A 26,940-nucleotide genomic window follows, 5' to 3' on the forward strand; every position below is an offset into this window, starting at 1 on the left:
CTAAGGTGGATAAGGCAGAACCTTCAGTGAAGAGGAAAGAAACTGGGAGAGCGCCAGGGCCTAGACTGAGAGAAGATGGAGTTCCTCTTAAAACAGATAAGTTAGTTTAGTAAAACTAGGGAAAGAAGAGAAGAAACGTCACCTTGGTCAGTGTGTGTGTATGGGTTGGGTTGGGGTAATTGGTTACTACGGAGATGATTTCCCAAATAGAAGATTAAGAAAAAATTTGAGCTGAGGAATAGGCAGCAGGAGCAGATGAACTCTTGAGAAACAAAAGATCCTGTTTGCGTGCAAATGCCTCATAGTAATAAAGAGCCTAGGAAGAGGAATTCAGAAAGTCTGAGCTGCTGCTTCAAGCCCATTTCCTTCTGGTGTCCACAAACCCTGTAGTGCAAGACCTTGCCCATTACTTTGAGTTTACTAGTACTGAGCTGCTCATCAGCATCTTATAGGTCAGGAAGCATGATTTCATACAAAATCCTAGGCCTGCATACATTAACTAAGCTCTTTGGGGCAAGGACTGTCATTTACCGTATGTTTGTATAGTACCTAGCACAGTAGATTCTTGATCTGGCTGACGCTGCTAGGCACTTCTGCAATATTAATGTTAAATAGTAGCCATAATATTTTCTAACCACTCACGTGGGCACTTGGTGCTCAGAAAGCAGGGAGTGGTCTTCAAACAAACTCGGTATTTCCTTGCTTTGTTTTGCTCAGATAAAGGCTTGAATTAGTCTTGAAATTGAGGAAGTGTGGCTACCTAATTACTTGATAGAATTTCCTTTCATTTATCACTCCTGGCATTAACATCTATGACCCTACAAAATGCACATGACGCTGAGGTCATGTTTTCCTCTTTATAATGCATTTGTCCTTTGTTTGCTGCTATTTGATCATTGTAATTGTTATTGTAATATCCAGTGGCCGAATCATGAACACTTGCTGTTCTTATTGACTTCAGTAAGAGTCACAGATGTTCATCTCTCAGGATTTGGACTCAAATTTAAATAGGAAGTTCAAGTAAAAATAGTCAGTTTTAATATACAGTAAATCTAGACAAAATTTTCAACCTGTCCCAGTTTCAAGCTGTCCCCTGGTACATGCCAAATTTATTGTAACATCTGTTGACATGCAAAACATACCATTTTTGTGAATACAAATAGAACTGTGTAACTGACTTTCTGGTATGAATGAAATCCCCATTAATGCAGACAAATACAGGATTTTGATCCTAGAAGCAAATTTGACGGTGGCCACTAACGAAGGCTGGCTGAAACTCTAGAGCATGCTGTTCATTTATGATTCCTGGCTTGAATTTACTGATAAGGAAGGTGTATCTGCTGTGTGTGGCAGTTCATTTTACCTGCTTCTTCCAGAGATCTTATCAGATTTACCTGCTTCACTAACTAATCTCAAGGATTCACATTTTAGAAGATTTGCTATTGCCCTCATTATCTCACATCTCAAGAAGAAGCTTCTTAGGAGGGTATTTTCAGCTGTGACAAGTAACATTTCACTGTTGAAATGTGAGGTCCTGTTTGAAAATGGCTGCAGCCTTGAACAAAGTCCCTGATTCAGGAAAGGCTCCCTATTAAAGAAATGTAAGCACATGCATAAATTTCATTGAAGTCAAAGACAGTGACACTGATTTGCTCTGAAACTATATGATGATTTTGTTTCATGTTAGTCTTTTCATTTGAGGTGGGACCATAAGGAAGGAAGCTCTCGTACATTCACTTTCAAATGGGGAGATTCAAAACTTTAAGGGGGAGGTTTTATTTTAAATATTTATTTATTTTGTTGTTCCTTTTAGCTCCCAGTCCAGTTACTTTCTCTCTTTTCTTTATCATTTCTTCCCTCCTTTCTCTTGTTAACCCTCTTCTCTCCTTTACCTTCCTTAATTTCCCTGCCTCTCCCCTTTTCCACCTCCCTAGTTTCTGTATTTGTTTGACTTTGGCCCTTCTCATTGTGGTTTCAGTGTCTATCCCTGCATTATGTCCCTGTTGCAGACTAGGATTCTCACCATTCTGTGGGATCTTCCTACCTGTTCTCTTACCTGCACTGTGGTATTTTCTAGTGGCAATGGAAGCAGTGGTTTGGAATTGTTCAGGCTCATTCGGTTCCAGTCAGATTTATGCAGCTGCTGCTGATACCCCTGGAACAGTGCCACTTAAGTGCAGGCAGGAGAACCAACATGACGCAGGATTCTCCCACACTTGATCGAGTGGAAAAAGTGTAGGAGGGCAAGAGAACAGTATGATAGTCCCACAATCACTTCCTGAAGTTTAGTCTCTGTAGTTTTTAAACTCTCTACCAGTGTATCATATTTATAGAGCACCAATCAACATTGCTTGAGCACCATAAACAAGACAGTGAAATCCAGGCAGTATTGAAGTCAGTGGGTGTTTTTGTTACTGAATTCAGCAGAGGCAGATTTCACCCAGCGTGCATAAGATTCAGGACTGAGCTGTGGTTTCACCCTTCTGTGGATCAGTTAAAATAAGCACTGGGACAGTACAGAGTTTGGCTTTTCCTTTCCTTCTGCCACCAAACCTGTAGCAAGTGAGAGTGTATATGTGTGTCATCATGAGCATTAATTTGGCTTGCAGTCTGGAAAATGCTGGTGTCATGAGGGGTAACTATAAAGGCTGCCTTGTTCTGTCTGTGCATCTCATCCATGCAAACAGTGTGTTCTTGCTCTCTGTACATCAAACAGTCCAACTCAAGAGCTTCTCATATCATTGCCTTATTACACATTGTGGGAAATTATACATGAAGGACAATTTAGGTAAACACATTAAGTCAGCTGAAGATTCATTTGTGGAAAAGCATGGTGAAATCTCTGATGCCTGAATCATCATGATGTGAAATAATGGGCACTGAGGCTCAGACCCTGAGCAGGAGACGTATAGAATGGAGGGAAAACAAAGAGATCTTGTGATAAACATTTCTGAGTGTCTGAGAATTGACTGCCAAATATTCCGTGTATAAACATTTACAGAAAGAAGGTTCTGTTTTCCATGGATACACACATCTTTTTTAAGGAAGCGGCACTTAAAATGCAGGATACACTGTTGTGGAGGTGTATTTTTCCTAGTAACAAATACCAAGATATTTGATCGTAACACTAACCTAAACTTTTTCTGTAGACATTAATGAGAAAAGTTTCTCTTTCTCTTTTTTTTTTTTTTTGGTTGTCTTACGGATTAGGTCTTAAAATTGGTGACCCATTCCAGAATATTATAGTTTTTTTCAGTCTCATCTACAGTCAGGAAATGAAAAGGCTTGTGTAACTAATTAAATTCAGCTCTGGTGAAAGTGGGTATTGGCTTCAATGAGGCTTCAGTGGAAGTTACGTTCACTTACATCAGTGCTTAACTTGGACCAAAATGCAGCAGGTGCAACACATTTATATATATGGGCCAGATTAGGTCATCCTCACTCATGTTGAGTAGTAACCTACTGCAGGTATAGCCCAGTGTTTTAAACAGGGCTATTCACACAATAAAAGGCTACTCTTTTTGAGTCAGGATAGCAGAATCTGGCCTTATGACATTAGGCTCATACTTGAATTATACAAAAAAATTAATAAATACCAATTTACACCATTCATTTTTTATGAACTGAGAGAAATATCATTATAGGAAGCCTAGCTCTGCTATTATTTGAGGTTTCCTGGGAATAAAAGTAATAATCATACTTAGCACTTTCGCAGGCCTTTACAATAATTAACTAATTAATTCATTAAAATTCAGTCACAATGTTCCATTTCCTTCAGTTAGTATTAGACTAAACAGATACAGTAGCTGACTGCATTCAAATAATTATTTTTCTGCATCACTCTGAGGTTTTGACATTTCAGAATAACTTTAACATAAATTTAATTCTAATAGGAGAAATGCTATTGGTAAATGTTTATTAAAGGAGGAATGAACCCAGAAAAGATGTGACTGGATTATAATGTTCAAATACATGGCAAGGGCAAAATTCTCAGATTCTCAGTTCTTCCCTGCAGCATCCTGCTTTCCACTGTTGTTATTTATTACTTCTATTATAGTAATACTTGGAGACCCCCCAACTGAGATTGTACAGTGCCTGGCACAATAGGGTCACAAATGCATAGTAGGAAATAGCCTGTGCCCTGGGGAGCTTATAGACAAGACAGACAAAGTTGGGAGGAAAAACAGAGCTATCCAGTGGTGATGTGACTCGCCCAAGGTCACGCAGCAGGTCACTGGCAAAGTTGAGAACAGAAGCAAGGTTTTCTAGCTTGCAGTCTGGTGCCCTAGCCACTAGACCAAGGGTGGGCAAACTATGGCCCATCAGGGCTTTGAATCAGGCCCGCAAGATTGCCCCCTATGGCGCCGTGGGCCCCACACCGCTCTGCAGAAGTGGCTGGCACCACTTCCCTGCGGCCTCCGGGCGGTGGGACAGAAGGCTCCGGACGTTGCCCATGCCTCCAGGCACTGCCTCATGCAGCTCCCATTGGCCAGGAACGGGAAACCGCGGCCAATGGGAGCTTCTGGGGAGGTACCTGGAGACACGGCAAGAGCAGCGCATGCAGAGCCCTCCGACCCCCTCCCCCAGGAGCCGCAGCGCTTCCTGGAGCGGTGCAGGGCCAGGGTCAGGGAAGGTATACAGGGAGCCTGTCCTGGCCCCGGTGCACACTGCTGCCACCCTGGAGCTGCTTTAGGTAAGTGGTGCCAGGCTGGAGCCTGAACCCCTCCTGCCCCCCAACTCCCTGCCCGCACATTGCACCCCTCCTGCACCCCAACTCCCTTCCCTGAGCCCCCTCATACACCCCTCACCCCTTCTCTGCCCCAATTCCTTGCCCTGAGCCCCTTCCTGCACACTGCACCCCCTCCCACACCCCGCACTCCCTCACGCACCCCAACCCCCTGCCCCGGCCCTGCATACAATTTCCCCACCCAGATGTGGCCCTTGGCCCAAAAAGTTTGCCCACTCCCGCACTAGACCGTGCTTCCTCCCACTGGGAGTTCTATGCATGTTGGGAAACAATGTATCCCAACTCAGATATCTGCTTTCCTGTGTTCAAGGGGTTTTTTGTACTAGATGAGGAACTTGGAGTAAAATTTTCAATAGTGCCTAAGTCACTTTGGTGTTTAAATTCCATTCTCAGAAGTGACTTAGGCACTTAAGTTCCTAAGTCCATTGACTTTCAATGACTTTCAACTCCTATTGGCCTAAATCACATTACTCTCTGTTTTGAAACATCCTAGCAGGGGCTGTCAGACCAGTAATACCCTATTTGTAGACAGTTTTGGAGACCTCTACGCTTGAAAATAACCTGGACGGAGGATTTTTGCATATAAAATTTACTATGGTAGCAGTTATTGCAGGGAGCAACCAGGCACCATGTTAAAAGAAACAGAAGTGAAGGGTAGATCTATAGCCCATAATCCACTGCCTCTAACTACGTTATCTTCTCTGGCAAGCAGGGCCTGTAGCAATGCAGTATAGGGAGATGGAATGCCCTGCAGAAATTAGAGAGAACAAAATCTTCAGGGAACAGGCTCTTGGATTTCTGGTCTTTTGTGGTTTGGAGTCAGGAGAGTGGCTCCAACTCTCACCTCATGTAGCTGACTAGTGCTGAATCTGGCCTCTGCATGCATGTACCTCCTCCACAGTGAATATCGACAGGGCTCTGAGCATTTGTAACTTATTGTGTAGATGTACTGTGAGCTCTTATAGAATTAAGAGGGAACATGCTATCTGGAACTCTGTTTCCCTGGCTCTTCCCCTTGACTGAACGGCCGAACCACAGCTGGGCTTCATGCAGAGGCTGCAGAAATGAGAGGCATCTGTACACTAGAGAGGATTCCACTGCATAACCACCTATCCCCTCTGGCTACCTACTATGACTTATTCTACAGGTTTCCCTAAGCATTCTGTAGACGGGAGGAGCATATGCCCTTCTATAAATATTTTCCTAACTTAGAGCCACAGTGTAGACCAGGGTCCAACAACGCTCGCCTCTGTACCTGACACGAATACATCCGTGGCTGTAGAAGTAAACCAAAGAAAGTATCTGTGGTTTCCTTTTGCCCAGCCACATATCACTGGCACCCCTCCCTTTCCCTTTTGCCTGACTGTATCTGTTTTCAGCATTGGATATTTTAGATTGTCAGAAACACCTCATCTTTTTTCCAGTAATTTACTCTTATGATAGGATGCCAATTCTAGCATTTAAAGTATAATGGCTTTGTCATATTGATTTATCATTTCCGCCAACTAGCAATTTTTAGAGTGGTATTTCTTAAAAATAGGATTCTTATCTCATAGCCTTCAAAACAGCGAAAAGCTAAATAGAATATTTGCACGTTATCAAAATGCTTTCAAAATCCATGTTACATCATTTAGGACCATATTATTTACAGATTGAAAAGACCTATCAGATTGTTGGGCCTGTCTTTTTTAAAGGGTAGCATATAGTTTCCTAACACAGCATGCATCGGCTATTAGGCAGGATCTTAGCCAAAAGACTGAGAAGAGATTTTCCCCATATTGTCTAGGATCTCTGTCTATCTAGGCATGTATTCCACAATCCTCATTATGATAACTGAGTACTTCCTTTCTGATGGTATTCTCCAGAACCCTGTCGTTTGCGGAACTGTCATTCAGCTTTTCAAAATCATATTGAGGCACAACTTCTCTAAGACACCCTTATTTTTTATGACTGTAGAGGCTAATCCACAGAGTGGCAAGGTTACAATCAAACTCCAGGTAACAATTCTAACGCAGCTTCTAAAGACTGCTTTTCTAAGAGCTCAGGCATATTGTATGTTGCCCATACTGTTTACAGACTCATCCAGTGCAGCAGCAACACGTGGTTTGGTAGGTAGTAGGAAAGTTTGGCTTGTTGTATCCAGCTCAAAGACAAAACAATAGATTTTGTGAAATCTCTTAGTGGAACAGTCTAGCAGAACAGAACATGATAACTGCTCTGGCAAGCAACCACTTGCATCCATAAGCCTTTATGGAAAGGACATTCTGGAGGCAGACTAGCAAGCTGTGTTGAATTGTAACTCCCTTACTTATGTATAAGATGAAGGATGGTCTGGTGAATAGGGTGCTAGTCTGAGATAGGGGAGACCCAAGTCCAGTTCCCAGCTTCTTGTGGAACCTTGGGCAAGTCACTTAGCCTCTCTGTTTTACAAATGGGGAGCTGAGGCACAGAAATAATAGCACCTTCTTACCTCGCAGGGGTGCTGTGAGGCGAAATACATTCAAGATTTGGAGGTGCTTAGATGTTATGGGAAGGGGAAAATTAGTACCTAAGATATAGTTAGATGCATCATAAGGGACATATAGGTCAGCTGTTATGAAAGTCCTGGTGCTCTTATATCTTACAAAGGTCATTGAAGAAAAAATGGGAAAAGTGAATTAGGTGAACACATGGAAAATAATCTATCTGTAGAATCTTAGGCCTTGTCTACACTACGAGAGTAGTTCGATTTTACTTAAATCGAATTTTTGGAATCGATATTGCAAAGTCGAACGTGTGTGTCCACACTAAGGACAGTAATTCGACTTTGTGAGTCCACACTAACGGGGAAAGCGTCGACATTGGAAGTGGTGCACTGTGGTCAGCTATCCCACAGTTCCCGGAGTCCCCGCTGCCCATTGGAATTCTGGGTGGAGCCGCAAATGCCTTCTGGGTAAAAAAAAGGTGTCCAGGGTGCTTTTGGGTAACTGTCGTCATCCGTCCATCACTCCCGCCCTCCCTCCCTGAAAGCGCCGGCGGGAAATCAGTTCGCGCACTTTTCTAGTCAGTGACAGCGCGGACGCCACAGCACTGCGAGCATGGAGCCTGCTGCAACCATCACTGCAGTTGTGGCCGCTCTCAACGCCTCGCAACTTATCATACACCTTTCCCTGAGGCAGATGCAGAAAAGTCAGGCGAGGAGGCTACGTCAACGCGGTGATGGCCTGAAGTCTGAGAGTAGCACAGACCTCTCAGAAAGCAGGGGACCCAGCGCCGAGAACATCACGGTGGCAATGGGTCATGTTGATGCCGTCGAAAGGAGATTCTGGGCATGGGAAACAAGCACTGAGTGGTGGGACCGCATAGTGCTGCAGGTCTGGGATGAATCCCAGTGGCTGCGAAACTTTCGCATGCGGAAGGGAACTTTCCTGGAACTTTGTGAGTTGCTGTCCGCTGCCCTGAAGCGCAATGACACCCGGATGCGAGCAGCCCTGACTGTCCAGAAGCGAGTGGCCATAGCCCTGTGGAAGCTTGCAACGCCAGACAGCTACCGGTCAGTCGCGAACCAGTTTGGGGTGGGCAAATCTACCGTGGGGGTTGTTGTGATGCAAGTAGCCAAGGCAATCGTTGATGTACTGCTGCCAAAGGTAGTCACCCTGGGAAACGTGGAGGCGATCATAGATGGCTTCGCAGCGATGGGATTCCCAAACTGCGGTGGGGCCATAGATGGAACTCACATCCCTATCCTGGCACCGGACCACCAGGCCAGCCAGTACATTAACAGAAAGGGCTACTTTTCCATGGTGCTGCAAGCACTGGTGGACCACAGGGGACGTTTTACCAACATCTACGTGGGATGGCCGGGCAAGGTTCATGACGCTCGTGTTTTCAGGAACTCTGGTCTGTTTAGACGGCTGCAGCAAGGTATTTACTTCCCGGACCACAAAATAACTCTTGGGGATGTGGAGATGCCTATAGTCATCCTCGGGGACCCAGCCTACCCGCTAATGCCCTGGCTCATGAAGCCCTATACTGGCGCCCTGGACACTGAAAAAGAACTCTTCAACTACCGGCTGAGCAAGTGCAGAATGGTGGTGGAGTGTGCTTTTGGCCGTCTCAAGGGGAGATGGAGAAGCTTACTGACTCGCTGTGATCTCAGCGAAACCAATATCCCCATTGTTATTGCAGCTTGCTGTGTGCTCCACAATCTCTGTGAGAGCAAGGGGGAGACCTTTATGGCGGGGTGGGAGGTTGAGGAAAATAGCCTGGCTGCTGATTACTCACAGCCAGACAGCCGGGCGATTAGAAGAGACCAGCAGGAAGCGCTGTGCATCCGGAAGGCTTTGAAAGCAAAGTTCCTGAGTGAGCAGGGTAACCTGTGACTTTAAAGTTTGTGTATTGAGAAGCTAAACCTGCCCCCGTTTCTTTGCCCAGTTAATGTTGACTATCCTATCCAGTTACATACCCCCTTCACCCCACTTCCAACACACGTTTCAAAATAAAAATAGTTCTACTTTGTTAAAGCACACCGTTTTCTTTAATACTGTATTCGCGGGAATTTTTTAAAACTGGGACGCAGACTGTGGTGCGGAGCGGGTGTACTGTAGTGGCGCGAATGCAGCTTCTAAACTCAAGGATTGACAGGCTCCGCTGCGGTGGGATGGTTGTTTCAACGGAGCCTGTCACCCCTCCTGATAGGGACTGTGTGTATGGGGGGGTCTATGTGACTTTGTGGCAGGGGGAGGACGGTTACAGATCCCCTGCTGTGTGGCTCTGTGATCCTGCCTAAGGACCGCCGCTTAAGATCTGTAACTGCCCTCCCCTGCCACAAAGTCACAGAGCAACCCACCCCCCACCACATAACATGAAAACAACCTCCCAGACTAACCAGGGTAACTAGTCACTGCATCACTGCACTATGTATGTGCCCTGCTGCTGTGCCTGCCCCCGACTATATACCCTGCCAAAGGTGACTGTCCTGTCGAATTACCAACCCCCTATCCCCCCCTCCTCCAAAAGAACATGATGGAAACAGTAGTTAACAGAAATGTATTTTTTATTATCAACCAAACATGGAACTGGGAAAGTGAAACTTGGACGGGGGCTTGTGTCAGGCGGGAAGGAAAGAACTTGTCAAATTTTGGGGAATGAGAGCCTTCTGCTGCTCGAGCTCTCTGCAGGGGTGGAGTGAGAGTTAGCAGGGACTCTGCCGCCTCTCCTTCTGTGCACTTTGGGTGAGGGGAGTATGGGACTTGGTGGCGGGGGAGGGCGGTTAGAGATGGACTGCAGCGGGGCTCTGTCCTCCTGCCTCCGTTCCTGCAGAACATCCACAAGGCGCCGGAGCGTGTCCGTTTGCTCCCTCATTAGTCCAAGCAGGGTTTGAGTCGCCTGCTGGTCTTCCTGACGCCACCTCTCCTCCCGATCCATGTTGGCTTGGTGCATTCGGGTCAAGTTCTCCCGCCACTGGGTCTGCTGTGCTGCCTGGGCTCTGGAGCAGGCTATAAGCTCCGAGAACATGTCCTCCCGTGTCCTCTTCTTCTTATGCCTAATCCGCGCTAGCCTCTGGGAGTGTGATGACAGGCTAGGTTGTGAGACAGTCGCAGATGGGGCTGTGGGAATGGGAAAAAGGGAGTGAATTCCTCAGAAAGATAAATGTAGTTGTGAACAAAGAACATAGTCTTTCTCTGTTAACAAGACCATGCACAGCACCTATCACATGCGCACTCAGCACAAGGTCGAATTCTCGGCCTTCGCATTCAGTGCCTGGGGTCTTCTACAGCACATTTGAGAAGCCTCTCAGGAGAACGGAATTTCTGTTGCAGGCAGACATGGTAAGCCGTAGACTTGTGGCAGCTTAAAACTTTAATATTAGCAATGGCCTCATTTCACATTGAAATCAATGTCGGTCCCTGCCAGCAATTCGGCAAGCAGGAAGTCTGCTCCTGTCCCACACCCTCGCGGCTGTCCCCGGGAACGATCCCTTTCGGCTGCCCCTCTCCCGCCTCCACCGCGTGGCTGCAAACCAGCGGTTACAGTTCTGTAAAGGAACGGCAAAGCAGTCCCAACACTAACATTCCCCTACCTCATTCAAAGCAGGTCATCATGAGCGACATCACCCTCATGAGGATCTCTGACAGCGAGAAAGAGAGAATGCTCCGGGAAAGCCTGCAAAGACCAGGGCCGTATGCCGCCATGCTGTGCAGAGCAATGATTCCAGAGTACTTGATAGTCTCGTGGCGTGGCAACGTGTCCTACTACGGAGGACCCAATAAGGCCGCTCTCCCCAAGAACCTAATGCAGCGGATTTCCAATTACCTCCAGGAGAGCTTCCTCGAGATGTCACAGGAGGATTTCTGCTCCATCCCCGGACATATAGACCGCATTTTACTGTAGCTGCTGTAGCAGTGACTAACCAGTAGAGCGGCTTGGGCAGGACAATCATGCAAAACCGGACATTGCTAGATTTTTTTTCAATAGTTGCACTGCCCATGACTGAACCGTTAAGCTAATCAAACTAATCATGAGAAACCCATTTTTTAAATTGTTAATATTCCTGTTCTGTTAAAAATAAATGTTTAGATTTTTACAACACTTACTGGCTGATCCTTCCCCAGATTCTGTGTCCGGGGTAACGGCTGGGGAGGGTTGGTAGGGGATCTCTGTAAGGGTGATGAAGAGATCCTGGCTGTCGGGGAAATCAGCGTTGTGAGCGCTGTCGACTGCCTCGTCCTCCTCATCTCCTTCCTCATCTTCCCCGTCCGCTAACATGTCCGAGGATCCAGCCGTGGACACTATCCCATCCTCAGAGTCCACGGTCACTGGTGGGGTAGTGGTGGCGGCCGCACCGAGGATGGAATGCAGTGCCTCGTAGAAACGGGATGTCTGGGGATGGGATCCGGAGCGTCCGTTTGCCTCTTTGGTCTTCTGGTAGCCTTGTCTCAGCTCCTTGATTTTCACGCGGCACTGCGTTACATCCCGGCTGTATCCTCTCTCTGCCATGTCTTTAGAGATCTTCTCGTAGATCTTTGCATTCCGTCTTTTGGATCGCAGCTCGGAAAGCACGGACTCATCGCCCCACACAGCGATGAGATCCAAGACTTCCCGATCAGTCCATGCTGGGGCCCTCTTTCTATTCTGAGATTGCACGGCCATCACTGCTGGAGAGCTCTGCATCGTTGCCAGTGCTGCTGAGCTCGCCACGATGTCCAGACAGGAAATGAGATTCAAACTGGCCAGACAGGAAAAGGAATTCAAATTCAAATTTTCCCGGGGCTTTTCCTGTGTGGCAGTTCAGAGCATCCGAGCTCGTACTGCTGTCCAGAGCGTCAACAGAGTGGTGCACTGTGGGATAGCTCCCGGAGCTATTAGCGTCGATTTCCATCCACACCTAGCCTAATTCGACATGGCCATGTCGAATTTAGCGCTACTCCCCTCGTCGGGGAGGAGTACAGAAGTCGAATTAAAGAGACCTCTATGTCGAACTAAATACCTTCGCGGTGTGGACGGGTGCAGGGTTAATTCGATGTAACGGCGCTAACTTCGACATAAACGCCTAGTGTAGACCAGGCCTTACAGTTCTTCTGTCTGGATGGAAATTTAGTAGAAAGGAATTTGGCGGTCAGGGTGGGAATTTTCTCTTAATTAGGTCCAATAAGACTATATTGTTTCCTTTGCATATTTATTCATCAGCCAGTGTTTTTCTAGTGCTTCTTCCAAGTTTACTGCTAAATGGAAAAAAACAGGTTCTGTTTCAAGGGGGTAGACATTTTTTCTTGCACAACATAATCTAATACCTTCCCAGAATTTGGCAATCAGGGGCTTTCTCAAATCCTGTGGACAAACTGACCTTGAATTAAATTTTCTTAAGGGTATGTCTACACTTAAAATGCTACAGCAGAACAGCTGCAACTGCGCCACTGTAGCACTTCAGTGTAGACACTCACTGCAGGGAGGGGCTTTCCCGTTGCTATCGCCAATCCACCTCCACAAGAGGTGGTAGCTAGTTTGACAGAAGAATTCTTGACCTAGCACTGTCTACACTGGGGATTAGGTCAGGATAGCGACGTCTTTAACAGTTGTGGATTTTTCACACCCCTGAAAGATGTAGCTATGCCAATGTAAGTTTTCAGTGTAGACCAGTCCTAAGTTTGAAGTTGACCAAAATAAATTGGTGCTGACTCTGTCACCAATAAAGGTTCAGAATAAACCAGATAAACCTTGGATTATGTTGCTCCTTATTACAAAAGTTTATCAATCCAATACTGGATAGGTTTATGATATTTTTACATGAAAGAGGAAATGTTACATTTGAAAACTGGAGGATAAATCCTAAGAATGGGATTCTTTTTGGGCTTGTGTTGCAAAAAGAGATAGTAATGCCATGTGGTCAGTTTGTAATGTACTATGCTTCTAGGAGTTTGGGTTTTTTTGTTGTTTTTTGGGAGGACAAGGGGGAGCATTCTGGGAAAGTAGCAAACTAGAATAGTCACAGCTGGCCATCAAGCTCTGTAAAGATTTGAGTGGCAGGGCATTGAGAATATGGCTGATAGGGCTTTTCTCCATTCAGCACATGCTGGCTTATTTCAGGAAAAGGGATCTGGGACTTACAACAGTAGACTTGCTCCATTTACTTGAATAGTCCCATTGGTTTTAATGGGAGCACGCTCTGGCCCATTGTTTCCATTGGGATTACCTACCTGAGAAAGACAAGCAGGAGTTGGCTTATTATCTACATTTTTCTGTTCCAAATATTTTGGTAAAATTCTTCTGTTTTAATTGACTCCACTTCCCCCACCACCACCACCCCTCCAGCCAGCCTGAGCCAGTAAATAAACATTGGGACTGAGCCTTGGCTGCAGCTGAGGAATGTGCATTACAGACTCAGGAGGGTGCACAAAGATATTGTAAAACGTACATTTGTGTTCTCCAAGGTGTGTACCAGACCCGTGCCCTGGCATAAATTAGAGCAGTCTAGAGGCTGCTGTAATTGCACTGGCTGCCGATGGCCAACCAGGGCTTTTAGGGCAACCGGGAATCAGCGGATCATCAGGATATCCTTTTTCACTCCAGCCCCAAATTCTAAATCAACTGTATGAGCCCCGCCCCCTACTCCAGTTCTATGCCACTAGAGATTTCCCTACAGTGCTGGGCGCACACAAGCTTTAGGGCAGTTTTCTGCCAACAGCAGACTGTAAAATCTGGGCTATCATGTGCAACAGACTTTTTAAAGAATGCACTTAATACGTCTCTTTCTTTAATCCTAGCTGACTATTACGTTCCTCAAAGATTTCATCATTTTCAAGGACTGTGTGGCAGATGCACTAAATCTCTGATTTCCAGCAAACATTTCATGGTTTAAAAAAAAAATCCCTATGAGCCAAATTGTGCTTTTGCTTATAACCAAGAATCAATGGAGTTGGATGGAGTTTGAGGGCAAAATGTGGCCCTAAGCTCTCCTTTTCATCTTTCAAAAAGGATTGTGTATAAGAACCTATTGTATATTTTCTATGGCTCATAAGATTTATAACCGTTACTGAGCTAATAATACTAATAGCAGATATTTTAACTTTTTGCAGCAGAGCTACAATTCCTATTATTGCTAAATGCTAAGGGCCAGATTTTCAACTGGTCAGTTCAACACAATTGGGGATAGATTTTCAGAAGAGCTCAGGAGCTCAGTTCCCATTTAGGCACCGAATCAAAGGCCAGATTTTCAGTAGAGCTCAGCACCCAATGTGCTGAGGTCTTTTGAAAATCTGTCCTTTTATTTTGGTGCCTGACAGAGCTGAATTCTTCTGAAAAACTGTCCCTGGAAGACAGATTTTATACTGACTACCGTTGGAGTAAATGGCCACATTATTAACTCAGATCTATCAGTGTTACACCACTTTAAATCCATTCACTTTGCTACCAGTTGAGTGCAGAATTTTGGCCCGATGTGAGTACTGAACTTGACCTTGAGAGTTCGTGCTTGTTACTAGTACACATAAATACCCTGCCTTGCTGAAAACTCTCTCGCTTACACATGATTTTATCTGAATGCCTTTTACAGAGCAAGAAAGTGTTACAAAATAATTTTGGCTAGATACGTAATAGGAATCAGAGCAGAAATGCTGCTTTTCCATTCAAAACTGAATAGTTGCAAATTTTAGCTCAAACACTTGACCTGGAAAAATTAGAAACAGAAATGGAGCAACTCAGAGGAATAAACAAACCCATATGGAAAACTTTCAGATTGGCAGCTAAAAACCTTAACAAATGATTGGAAAGACGGCTGCTAAAAATATATCAGAGTGAATGCAAAGTTCTACAACGTACTTGATATCTGATTTGGAATGTAGGAGGTTAATAGTTATGGCACAGAGGTTTGAGGTTAAAGTCACTGCAGGTGTGTGCAGTTTAACAGTGTGTTAACTGGGTAGCAGGTGGATATAAATAAGTAGCACGAGGGTATATAAAGAGTTTTGAGGGGAAGAAGTAATAGGCTTGGTCCACACTGGGGGGGGGGGCAGTTGATGTAAGATACGGGAATAGCGTAGCTGAAGTTGACGCATCTTATTTCGACTTACCTCCCATCCTCACGGCGTGGGATCGATGGCCGTGGCTCCCCTGTCAACTCTTCTACCGCCGCTCGCCCTGGTAGAGTTCCGGAGTTGACGGGCGAGCGTTCGGGGATCGATATATCGCATCTAGATGAGACGTGATATATCGATCCCCTATAGATCCATCACTACCCGCCGATCCGGTGGGTAGTCTGGACGTACCCATAGAATAAACTCAGCTCTTGTACCCCATAATAGGGGGAAGCCTGACTTTGCTTTTCTGAGATTCAATCTTTTTTGCCCTATTTTGTTAACAAAATTATTTAGAAATATAAATCCATGTGCTAAAATTTGGGAATCACGTAAATTAAATTAGAGATGAGAGAGACCTATTCGGCTTTCTAGCTCATCCAACCCAGGGCAAGAATGCTCCTTATAATATATTTTTCTAGTGCATGACCCCAGTGTAGGCTTAAATATCATAAGAGATTTAGCTTCCACTGCTTCTCATGGGAGAAACTATTCCATAATGTAACATATCACTGTCAGGAAGTTATTAATGATATTCCACCTGTGCTTTTGTTTCTTAATTTCATCCTGTTACCTATTTTAAAGGAACATAAGCACTCTGGTTTTATTGTTAAGATGAAGTGCATAAAGATTCTTGATCTCTTGTTAACAAAAACATATCTAAATAAAAAAGAAACTGATTATATAGCACTGAATAGGACTTGAACTCCATTGTCAAGGCGAGTGAATGAAGGGCAGTAACTCTGGCCTTGGTTCTGTCTCTCACCAATTTTACATTTGTGAAATTCCACCGACGTCTGCAGAATTACTCCCAATCTAAACTGGAATAAGTGAGATTAGACTCAGTTCCTCTATCCTTAACTTCCAATGTTGGGCCGTGGCATCACAACCCAGGTGGGATGAAATGAGAGGAATGATTTTCCCCATCATTCTAATCAGGGCCAGCTCCAGGGTTTTGGCTGCCCCAAGCAGCCAAAACAAAACAAAAAAGCCGCGATCGCAATCTGCGGTGGCAATTCGGCGGGAGGTCCTTCACTCCCAGGCGGAGTGAGGGACCGTCCGCTGAATTGCCGCCGAATACCTGGACGTGCCGCCCCTATCCGGAGCCGCCGCCCCAAGCACCTGCTTGAGAAGCTGGTGCCTGGAGCCGGCCCTGATTCTAATGATCCAGCTAGGAACAGCCTCTTAATTTCCACTTGAATTTAGAGCCATGGAAAGATATTTGAATATCCTTTCTGTTGTTACCTTTCATTTTTTGGAAATTTATCCTTAAAATATAAAAATGGTCATAAAAAAGACTTGTAAGGATGGGAGGGAGGAGCAGTGACTTGAGAGTTTGCCTTGGTTGTAAATGCACTCTTTTAGACCATTTTCAAACTGAGAAGTCTGTTCTTTTGGTTTTGCTCTGTAGACTGCATGTTGTCAGGCCAGATTCACTTTTTAAACCATGAATTTGGGGACCTAATATATTTATAAATTACATTATCAAAAGAAATCTTTGTATCAATCCACAACATGCAGCAAATTATTACATGCTCTGTTCTTGTTTTTTATCCTTCAGCAAAACGTTTCTTAAACTCTAGCTGCAACTCCAACATGCACTATAGGCTTTTCCAGGTGGTTGGGAGTGGTGGAAACTTTGGGGAGCCGAGAACTTGGTGGGGTCATAAAATCTGGCAGGAGAGATTACCTTGTATACAGGACTTGCCATTTAGTTTCATCCTATCTGCCGTGGACCCTGCTTCACCTATTCATGGGAGAGACTATGTTGTGTAGTAATTTTTAAACCCACTTTATTATTATTACAGGTATAAAAAGCATTTAAAACCATCTGGATATATTTTTACAGTTACTTCATAGACTGGATGTTGGAACACAGCTGTGCATATATAGCTGTGGTCCCTGAAAATGTTTGCTAACGAAATCCTGGAGCAGTCTGGAATTGGATGCACTGAAGGCTTGCATTCTCCACTGAGCAGCTGTCTATATGGTGATGGGCTGGACTGAAGCAGAAAAAGAAAAGTGTGTTAGACAGAAGCTTTATGCTATGAAAGCAAAATCTTCCCCAGCAGAAAAAGAGCTTTACTGTAGCTCCATATTTTGTAGCACAAAGGAGGAACGTTCAGAAGAGTTTAAATAATGAGCTTTTTAAGGTTCTTGAGAGGAAGGGAGGGAGAAAGAGAGATGTGAAATGGAAGGTTAGAAACAGTAGAGAAAATTACTTAAAGTACTTTGACATCCATGAAAGATTATAAAGCTGTCCTGAACATACAATGGTGGATATGCAAAAGGTGCTGGAAGGAACTTCCCTCAGACTTTCCTTTAATGCCTCTACTGAATGACAATGAAGTAATTCTTTGCAGAGTGCTGCTTTTCTGCATTCTTTAGCTGGCTCAGCCAAAGGCTTTAGGAACTGACTGGTAAACTGGAAACTGGGCTTCCATGAATGGGGTGAGGAACAGTGCCAAATTTAACTCTGTTTGGATATAATATATGGGTGAGGCACAAAAGCCTTTAGACTGCCTTGTACGTACCTGCCACGGTAGACAACAGTCAATATCTCAATCCATTATCACCTGATACTGGGCCAAAACAAAACAAAATCTCCTGCTCTGTTTAATTACCCACATATCATTGTGGTTTGCCTTTCACTTTCTAAATATTGGATGTTGCTCAGAAAGCAAAGTCATTTGAGAGAGTATTTGTGCTGTGCAACCCTCTAAAAGGATGTGACGATTTTTATCCATTTACAGTGAAGTGGATTTTGCTTTGCTAGTTGCTGTCATCTTAGTTTGTCTGATTTTGGTGACTGTGGTCTTATTAAAGTGGGAAGTGTGATCTGTTGATTAGAACAGGGGAACTGGAATTCTTCACATTGCTGCTGACTCGGTCACAGACTTACAAGAGAGAAGGTTGGTGAAGTAACATCTTTTACTGGACCAACTTCTGTTGGTGAGAGAGACGAACTTTTAGGCTTATACAGAGCTCCTCTGCAGGTCTGGGAAACTTAGGGCTTGTCTTCACCTACAGAATTACAGCGGCGCAGCTGCGCCACTGTAGCACTTTAGGGATGACACATTTATGCCAACAGGACAGCTTCTCCTGTTGGCGTAGTTAATCCACCTCCATCAGAGGAGGTAGGTATCTCGACAAGAGAAGCTATCCCATTGACGTAGCTCTGTTTACACAGCGGGTTAGGTTGGTGTAACTATGTTGCTCAGGGGTGTGGATTTTTCATATCCCTGGATGATGTATTTATACCTATACAGGTCTGTGGTGTAGACCTGGCCTCACTCAGAGTGTCACAGCTAAATACAAAATGGAACAGATGGTTTAGCATAAATAACTAATGCACATTTCAAGGGCCCATTCAAGGTGAATTGGCCCATTAACACCCCTCCAGTCTCAGAGAGAAGAGGAAGGGGGGGAGGAAAAGCAGCTGGGGGTGGTGGGGTCGTTAGTGGGTTCTAGATTGTTGTCAGATTGTTGAATAAATCCAGAGTTGCTATTCAGTCCATGACTTTTAGTGTCTAGCAAAGTTATGGATTTAAGCTCTGACTAGTCTTTTGAAAGTGTTGTGCTGGTTTCCTTTGAGGATGACAACTGATAAGTCAGATATAGAGTGATCGCTTTGTGAAAAGTGTTTGCCCACAGGTGATGTGGTGTTTTTTTCCCTGTCTTTTACCATTTTCCTATGTGAGTTCATTTGAGATAGGGTTACCTTACGTCCGGATTTCCCCGGACATATCCGGCTTTTTGGTGCTCAAATCCCCGTCCGGGGGGAATTGCCCAAAAAACGGACATGTCCGGGGAAATAGGGAGGCAGCATAAGCCAGGGTCCGCCCGGCCCCAGCAGGACCCACCGGGTCCGCAGCGCAGCCCAGCCACCCGACTACATTGTAGCGAGCTCGGGCGGGGGAAGGAGGGAGCACAGCCACAGAAGGCAGCGGAGGGGCCGCTGCTGCCCCCGGAGGCGGGGCGGACAGCGCGCCCCAGCCGAGCCCCCATGACCACGGGGAGGCCGGGCCCAGCCAGCGGCTCGGGCTTCCCTCACGGGTCGGGACTCCCTGGCTACTGGGGGACCCTTCCTGCAGCCCCGTCACCCCGCATGGCAGGAAGAAGGCTGCAGCGCCGGGCAGGAGTGTGGCGTGTGCCGAGGCTGCAGGGACCCGCGCTGCCCTGGTCGCCGCTGAGCATCCGAAGCCCCCGCCAGGCAGAGGCTGCCGGGTGAGCATAGCTTTCTTTAATGTCTCTTGTACTCTTCATTTCTTCTGCCAAACAGGCTGCTGGTCCATTTCTTTTAAGCCTTTGAAATTTCATCACTTTGTAAACTGCCTCATTTGTTGTTGTCTCCCACACCAGCCTGAGCACTTACTTAGCTGGAGATAGCTTAAATGACTGTAACCAATATGAAGAGGGCAGCTAAATTGGGTGGTTCAGGGTAGGATGAGGTAATGTGGTAATTGGCATTATTTGAGACATGTTGTGCTCAGTTTCACTGACCCTGAATGTATCAACCACTATTATAGGTACTTTAAATGCAGTTTCAGTTATTAGTTTGATCTGGTTTATTTCTTATACAAGTGATGTGTAAATGCAAATAACCTATAACATTAGAGAGCTCTGAAATGCAGGGAAGGCTGTATACAGAATTTCATAAGACATCTCACTATGTGCTGTCCATGTTAAATGTACCTGGATGACGTGTGTGGTAAAATGTGGTCTTTGAGGTGTTTGTATTATACCTACTTATTCTAGCTCTCCTTTCTCTCCTCCAGCTTTTTTTGGGAAGTACCTTAATGAGTACAATGGTTCCTATGTGCCTCCTGGCTGGAAAGAATGGGTTGGATTACTTAAAAACTCTCGCTTTTACAACTACACACTCTGTAGGAATGGCGTGAAGGAGAAGCATGGATTTGACTACTCAAGGGTAGGTCCTATTGATTTATTTTGAATTTTTTCCCTTTGGACATGACTGCAAGAAGAATACAAACACTTTATGGATTCAGTCCAATTGAAGTATTCATTTCATAATTGAAAGACAGTGCTAGTAACATCTGTTTCAGCCCCTAAGGCAGCTTCTTTGGATCATACATTATCTTTTCACTTCTGGTGGACATGTTGTTTAAAATGTTCTTAGCAGCTACAAGAATATAAGTTACACGTCCTAAGACTGTAAAAGCTTCAATATGTCTTACAAGCTGAGAGATGGATTTAATTGCATCAAGACTGGTATTTCACTGCTCTGCACTTCAGTTAACACTCACTGGGCCGGCCTCTGGCCTGTTACACTGGTGTACAACTGGAGAAATAAAACTGACTTCAGTGGGGTTTCACAAGTATAAATGAGATTAGTATCTGATTCCTTCTCCTTAGGGTGGGTGGGTGGATTGGTTTGTATGTATGTATTTGTTAAGTGAAAGCCTGTTTCGTGGTCAGAGTATGATAATTTTGGGGAGTCCATAATGCATCAGTTTATCACACATTAAAACTGTCCTTGCTATGTGAATGCTGTGAATGTGTAACTGTTACCTATATATCTTTCTTAGGGTTACCATATTTCAGCAAGCAAAAAAGAGGACGGGAGGAGCCCTGCCCTAGCCCCGCCCCTGCCCCTCCCACTTCCTGCCCCCCCAGAACCCCCAACCCTCCCCCCGTTCCTTGTCCCCTGACTGCCCCCTCCTGGGACCCCTGCCCCTAACTGCCCCCCAGGACTCCACCCCCTATCTAAGCCTCCCTGCCTCTTGTCCCCTGAGTGCCCCAACCCTTATCCACACCCCCACCCCCAGACAGACCCCTGGGACTCCCACGCCCCATCCAACCACTCCCCACCCCCCTGACAGCCCCCCCCCAGAACTCCCAACCCATCTAAACCCCTCTGCTCCCTGTCCCCTGACTGCTCCGATCCCTCTCCCCACTCCTGCCCCCTGACAGCTCCCCCCCAGAACTCCCAGCCCCCCACCCCCCCGCTCCTTGTCCCCTGACTGCCCCCTCCTGGGACCCCTGCTCCTAACTGCCCTCCAGAACCCCACCCCCTACCTAAGACTCCCTGTTCCTTGTCCCCTAACTGCCCCCTCCTGGGACCCCTGCTCCTAACTGCCCTCCAGAACCCCACCCCCTACCTAAGACTCCCTGTTCCTTGTCCCCTAACTGCCCCCTCCTAAGACCCCCCCCCAACTGCCCCCCAGGACCCTACCCCCTACCTGTACCCTGACTGCCCAAAACTTTCTCCACTCCCCCCAAAGAGCCCCCCCCTGAACTCCCGACCCTACCCCGTTTCTTGACTGCCCCCTCCAGAACCTCCCTGCCCCTTCTCCTGCCCCCTGGCCCCCTTACCCTGCTGCTCAGAACAGGGAGTTGGGCTCTGTGCAAGCCGGACACGTGGCTGCGCTCCCCAGCACAACACACAACCCGGTCCCTGGCCCTGCACAGTGCTGCCGGACCGGGACAATGGGCTGCAGGGGAGGAGGAGCTGCCGGCTCAGAGTGCAGGGAGGGAGGGAGGGAGGGGGGGGAAGAGCTCCTCTACAGCTGCTCCGGAGTCCAGCCCGTGACTTTCCTGCAGCCCTCCCAGCCGCTCGCTCTGCTCTGCCGGGGAGGGGGGAAATCCTGGACATTTTGAGTGATTTACAAATTCCCCCCGGACGCTATTTTTAGCACAAAAAGGAGGACATGTCCGGGTAAATCCGGACGAATGGTAACCCTATCTTTCTAAAGTACTTGAGGATACTCTACCTTAACTTAGCTCACTAAAATGTTTGGCACCCATCTCCCCAGCACAGGCCCCACCACTTCCCTTTCTCATCTCATGCTGCATAATGTTTACTAGCAAGGAGGATGTTTACTTGAGCAAAATGCTTGCATTTGTCAAAGCAGCCAGCTTGTGTGTTTCCTAAAGTGGGTTGCAGAATCTCTGATTTATGGCTGTAAATAATTTATTGGTAAACTGGTTTGGTTAGAAAAACTGGAACCTGAAGGAAACAATCCAAGAGTGAAACGGGGCATTGTTTGAAGGGGGGGGGGAAAGCAAATAGCTACAAAGTGACATCATGTAGTTCTGGATTTAGAAGTAAAAGGTTATAATTATAGTTAACTATAACGATAGTTAATTCTAACTGTAACATCATAATCATTTGTAAGATAGATTTACATGAGAGGAATTCAGTTCAAACATACCTCGCCCTTTTTATTTAAAAAATACAAATGTTGCCTATACATGTTTTTGCTTTCCTGGTGGTGTGTACACAGAACATTTTTCTTAAAGAAACTGAAATGTAGATTATTTTTGTTTGTTTGTTTGTTTGTTTTGATTAATGTGCTTTGTGTCAGAAGCTGAACCTTAATAGGTTTCTCAGGTTTCTTCTTCTATTACCAGCTGATAAAGTGAAGGGACAACTGATTAACAGAATTATGCCTCTCTCCCATTTCACTTTTAATCTGTAAAGGACAAGAGTGCTGATCTTAACATCTAAACTATTGGAAATGTTGAATTAGAAAACTTTTCAGTGGAATAACGTGATGTCAATGATTTTACTGGTCACTGTTCCCGGTTGCTCCAAAGGGAGCTAAGGAGGGAATACACACGCTTCAAAGCCCTCAACTCTGCTTGGTATATAAGGTATTTTTAAAATGCTCACATTTTCATTTTGTACAGCTCTTCATATTTTCATATCTAAGCTGTATGAACACCTACCGGAACTCCTTTTTCCAAAAATCCCTGGTAGAAAGTAAATGTTCCAAATGACCATCACATCTTTGCATATAGATTATTACTGTAATTCCCTGCCAGTAGTGTACAAAGCAACATGTATTGATAGTAACATTTGGAGTCAAGTGGCGGATCGATCAGTAGTTGAAATATGCTACTGTATGTTTTCTCCCTGCCTTTTATGTTTTTCCTTTAATAACTAAATTGTCCACTAAGGGACAAGTTGAAGTAACGTGACTCCAGAGAGATTGTTTTAATGACCCTTCCACATCATAAAACAAATACCTTTTTGTTTCTAACATCTCTGCCCCACTGGCACACAGGTTAGCAAAGCCGATTGCTGCTTCCATGGGCTATTGACCTCTTAGTTGTACAAATTAAATATTTGAGATCCAAATTTAATACAAAGTTCATATTAAAGGATAGCTGTCAGGTTAAGAATTATATTTTTAAAACCTAGATATCCTTATTAAAAATACCATTAAAGTTAAAGAAAAAAATCCCATTTTTAATATTATTATGTTAGCTTACTTTTTGTTAACTCTTATTTTAGATAATGAAGGCCATGATTTTCAAAAGTGAGTAGTGGGCACACACTCTCTGAAAATCGGGCCCATTAAAAGTATTTCAAGCTTGACACCTCACAAATTGAGGCAAACAAAATCATTATTCACTTTTTTAAATCTAAATATTAGCCAGAAAATGTACTAGTTGGTTACACTTTTTCTGTCAGTTTCTTATCTATTTAACTTTGTATGTATTAGCATAATTTGCCATATTTAGGTTTTTTTAAAACATCGCATTTAATTTTTTTAATCGGTCTTAACTGGAGGCTTAAATAAAAATTAAATTCATGGCAATATTTCCATTTGGTCTTAGGTTTTGCAAATGCTTATTTTTACAAAATTTTAATTGGAGGGCAATTTTGACCTGTCAACTGCCCTTGCCCTTTAGAATGGAATAGAAATCCATATTCTCTTCACAGGCCAGACGCAAGAACAAAAGGTCTTTCTGTCTTCATTATGTCTTATAGCAGGCTTTGAAAATACATATATGTTTTAATTAAATGTGAGTGTATTATTACTCCAGGGTTCTCTATTAGAATATTGACTTTCAGTTCCTTAATAGACATTAAGAAGAGTTTTTCAGATATAGAGGATCAGGTCCTCAGCTGGTGGACCTCCATTGTTTTTGGTGGAGTTATGCTTATCTACACAAGCTTTCATAATTGAAATGAATTGATGGTGTCTGCTTTGTCCTCTGTAGATAGTTATTCATATCACAAATACACCACATAATTCAGAACAGGTGGCAGACTTGGATAGGGTAAACTAGGATTGGAATAGCAGGAATGCTTCAAGTCAAGACTGATATGCAAAGGTGTAAATTGGAGCTTGGTCAGCCTGGTTCTGGGAGAGGCAGCAAACAGTTGTGCTAAGTTTGAACAAAGAAATCAAGTGAGAGAGGCCCCTTTTGAGTAATGAAAGCTGACTTTCTCTTGCACCTCCGTGGCAGGGGTGAAGGAGATTGAGAAGGCACTGACTGTACTGTACTTGATGTGTTATATAGCAAAACAGAGTAGTTCAGTCTCCAGGACTGTCAATCTTGCGGCTTTGCATTACCTTTACTCTATAAAAGGGAGGTGCACGGGAAGCCAGGGACTGAGCTGATGAAAGAAAGCTGTGCTTGAAGGGAGAACCAGGGAGGTATTCCATCCTCTGTGATATGAACCACACTCATACTTGGTGACTTGATAAAAGCAAGACACTGCATGTGGTTTTACTTTGGATTTTGGAGGTGAAAAGCCAGTCTCTTTTGTGCTTGTGTTGTTTTACAATAAATAATACCATGCTGGTGTCTGAAACTTATGTTGATATATAGAGTTTTCTTGATATGCAGGGAGTGTCATAAAGACACTGTTTTCAATCCACATACTTCCAGTATCACAACATGTACTTGTTACTCGACAGGATCACCAAGGATGTTCACTTTACATTTTCCCAGGGGACTCTATTAAGTTTTCAGATTTGTTTTTTTAATAGAGACCTCTATCTACCTACCTTTTAGATTCTCACGCTGCACCCATCATCATGGTATCTGAGTACCTCTCTTGTATCTGCCATGCTGAGTCAGACCATTGGTCCAACTAGTCCAGTATCTGGCTGCTAGCCTTGGTAACTGCCTGATGCTTCAGAGGAAGGCAACCCCCCTCCCCCCAAATCAGTTGAGATTTTCAAAGCATTCTTTCAATGGACAATGTGCCTAAATCCTCTTGCATGCTTTGAAAATCTCAACCCCAGAACACAAACAATCCTGTAATTATCCATTACCTTTTAAAATTCTAGCCATGCTATTTGACTGACCCTCTGAACTAGTGAGTTCCACAGTTTGGTTAGACATGTGTTTGAAAAAGCTTTTCTAGTTGTTCTAAATTTAGCTGCCCTTAATTTCTTGGAGGGGCTTGTTGTTTTTCCATATCATCGGCTAGAGAGAAGGGAGTGATCTGTTTTTTCATTTATTGTGCATAATTTTAACAACCTAAACTTAGTCTCTCCTTACTCTTCCTTTCCAGGCTAAATATTTTTTTTTCCCACGTCCCTCGTGATACCCAAGACTATCTAGGACTCTAATTGGCTGTTGGAATATTTTATTCAACTTTTTCCTCCTCTTCCAGGATTATCTGACTGACCTGATCACCAATGACAGTATCAGCTTCTTCAGAATCTCGAAGAAGATGTATCCCCATAGGCCTGTATTGATGGTTCTCAGCCATGCTGCTCCTCATGGTCCTGAAGATTCAGCTCCTCAGTATTCACAACTCTTTCCCAACGCTTCACAACACATGTAAGGAAAAATAAAATCCCTGTATTTCCCGGCAATAGAAAAAAGAACAGGGTACCTCTGCTGGAAAAACATATTTGGGGTCCTTAGACTCTTGGCATGCGTTTATCACAGTTAATAAGAACAGAAGAGTTTGGATTTTTATATGGATATTCAGAATACTATAAGCACCTTCAGAGTAGAGACCATATCAGTGGGCCTGAACCAAAGCTCCTTGAAGTCAATGGAAAGATTCACATTGATGTCATTGAGCTTTGTGTCAAATTCTATGGCCCTGATTCTCTAAAGTCCCTTTACGCTGCTCTGGCCGTGTGTATCTACACAACCTGTGACAGCGAGCATCCCATCCTGGGTTGAGAGACTCAGGTTTGCAGGGCTTGCACTAGCAGTCTAAAAATAGCTCTGTAGACAGTGCTTTGGAGTCGTAGCTGGGGCTGGAGCTGAGGTTCTGAAACCTAGGGAAGGGTGTGGGCTTCAGAGCGCTATCATTAACCCCAAGCTCAAGTCAGTTGACCCAGGCTGGGAGGCTCGCCTCTGTGGCTGAGTTGACGTACCCCAAGTGGGTGTAAATTTGACTTCAGTGAGACTAGTTGGGAGGTAAGGTGTTATTCAGCATCAGAACATGTCCCTTAAATTGTAAGCTCTTCAGGGCTTCAGACTTTACCTTTATGTGTACATGTGCAATGCCTAGCACTTTGTGGGTGTTACCATAATACAAATAATAAGTAATGTTTATTATTATCCCCATTTAATATTCAGACTGTCAGCATCTCAGTTTCCCCATATAACTTGCCAAAGTCACACAGGAAGTTTTCAGCAAAGCTGACAAATAATTTAGGTCTCTTGATCTCTAGCCTTGTGCTGTCACCAAAATTCAGCTCTCTTCCTGTGTGGTCAGAGAACGCAGTGATTTCAGATTAAAACTAGTTTGGCACACTTAGCTTTCAGGGACAGAGTAGTTAATTTCAGCTTTGTGGAGGAGACAAGGATTGACTCTGTAAGGTGATCATCAAACAGCAGTTGAGGGCACCTACATCCTTGCAGGATTGGGCTGGGGGGGGGGGGGGAAGAGTGTGAGTGTGTGTGTGTGTGTGA

General features: G+C 44.7%; 1 protein-coding gene across 3 annotated transcripts in view; it reads left to right on the forward strand.

Moving 5' to 3' along the window:
* SULF2 (sulfatase 2) overlaps positions 1-26,940 on the forward strand; it is a 267,917-nt gene that overhangs the window by 184,354 nt on the left and 56,623 nt on the right. For all 3 annotated transcript variants that reach the window (XM_054045653.1, XM_054045651.1, XM_054045652.1), the window contains 2 exons: positions 20,076-20,227; positions 25,679-25,848. In XM_054045653.1, coding sequence (XP_053901628.1) covers positions 20,076-20,227; positions 25,679-25,848 — 322 coding nt within the window. The remainder of the gene's footprint in view (positions 1-20,075; positions 20,228-25,678; positions 25,849-26,940) is intronic.

The sequence above is a fragment of the Malaclemys terrapin genome, chromosome 12 (genome assembly GCF_027887155.1).
Source record: "Malaclemys terrapin pileata isolate rMalTer1 chromosome 12, rMalTer1.hap1, whole genome shotgun sequence".
NCBI classification, from domain to species: Eukaryota; Metazoa; Chordata; order Testudines; family Emydidae; genus Malaclemys; species Malaclemys terrapin.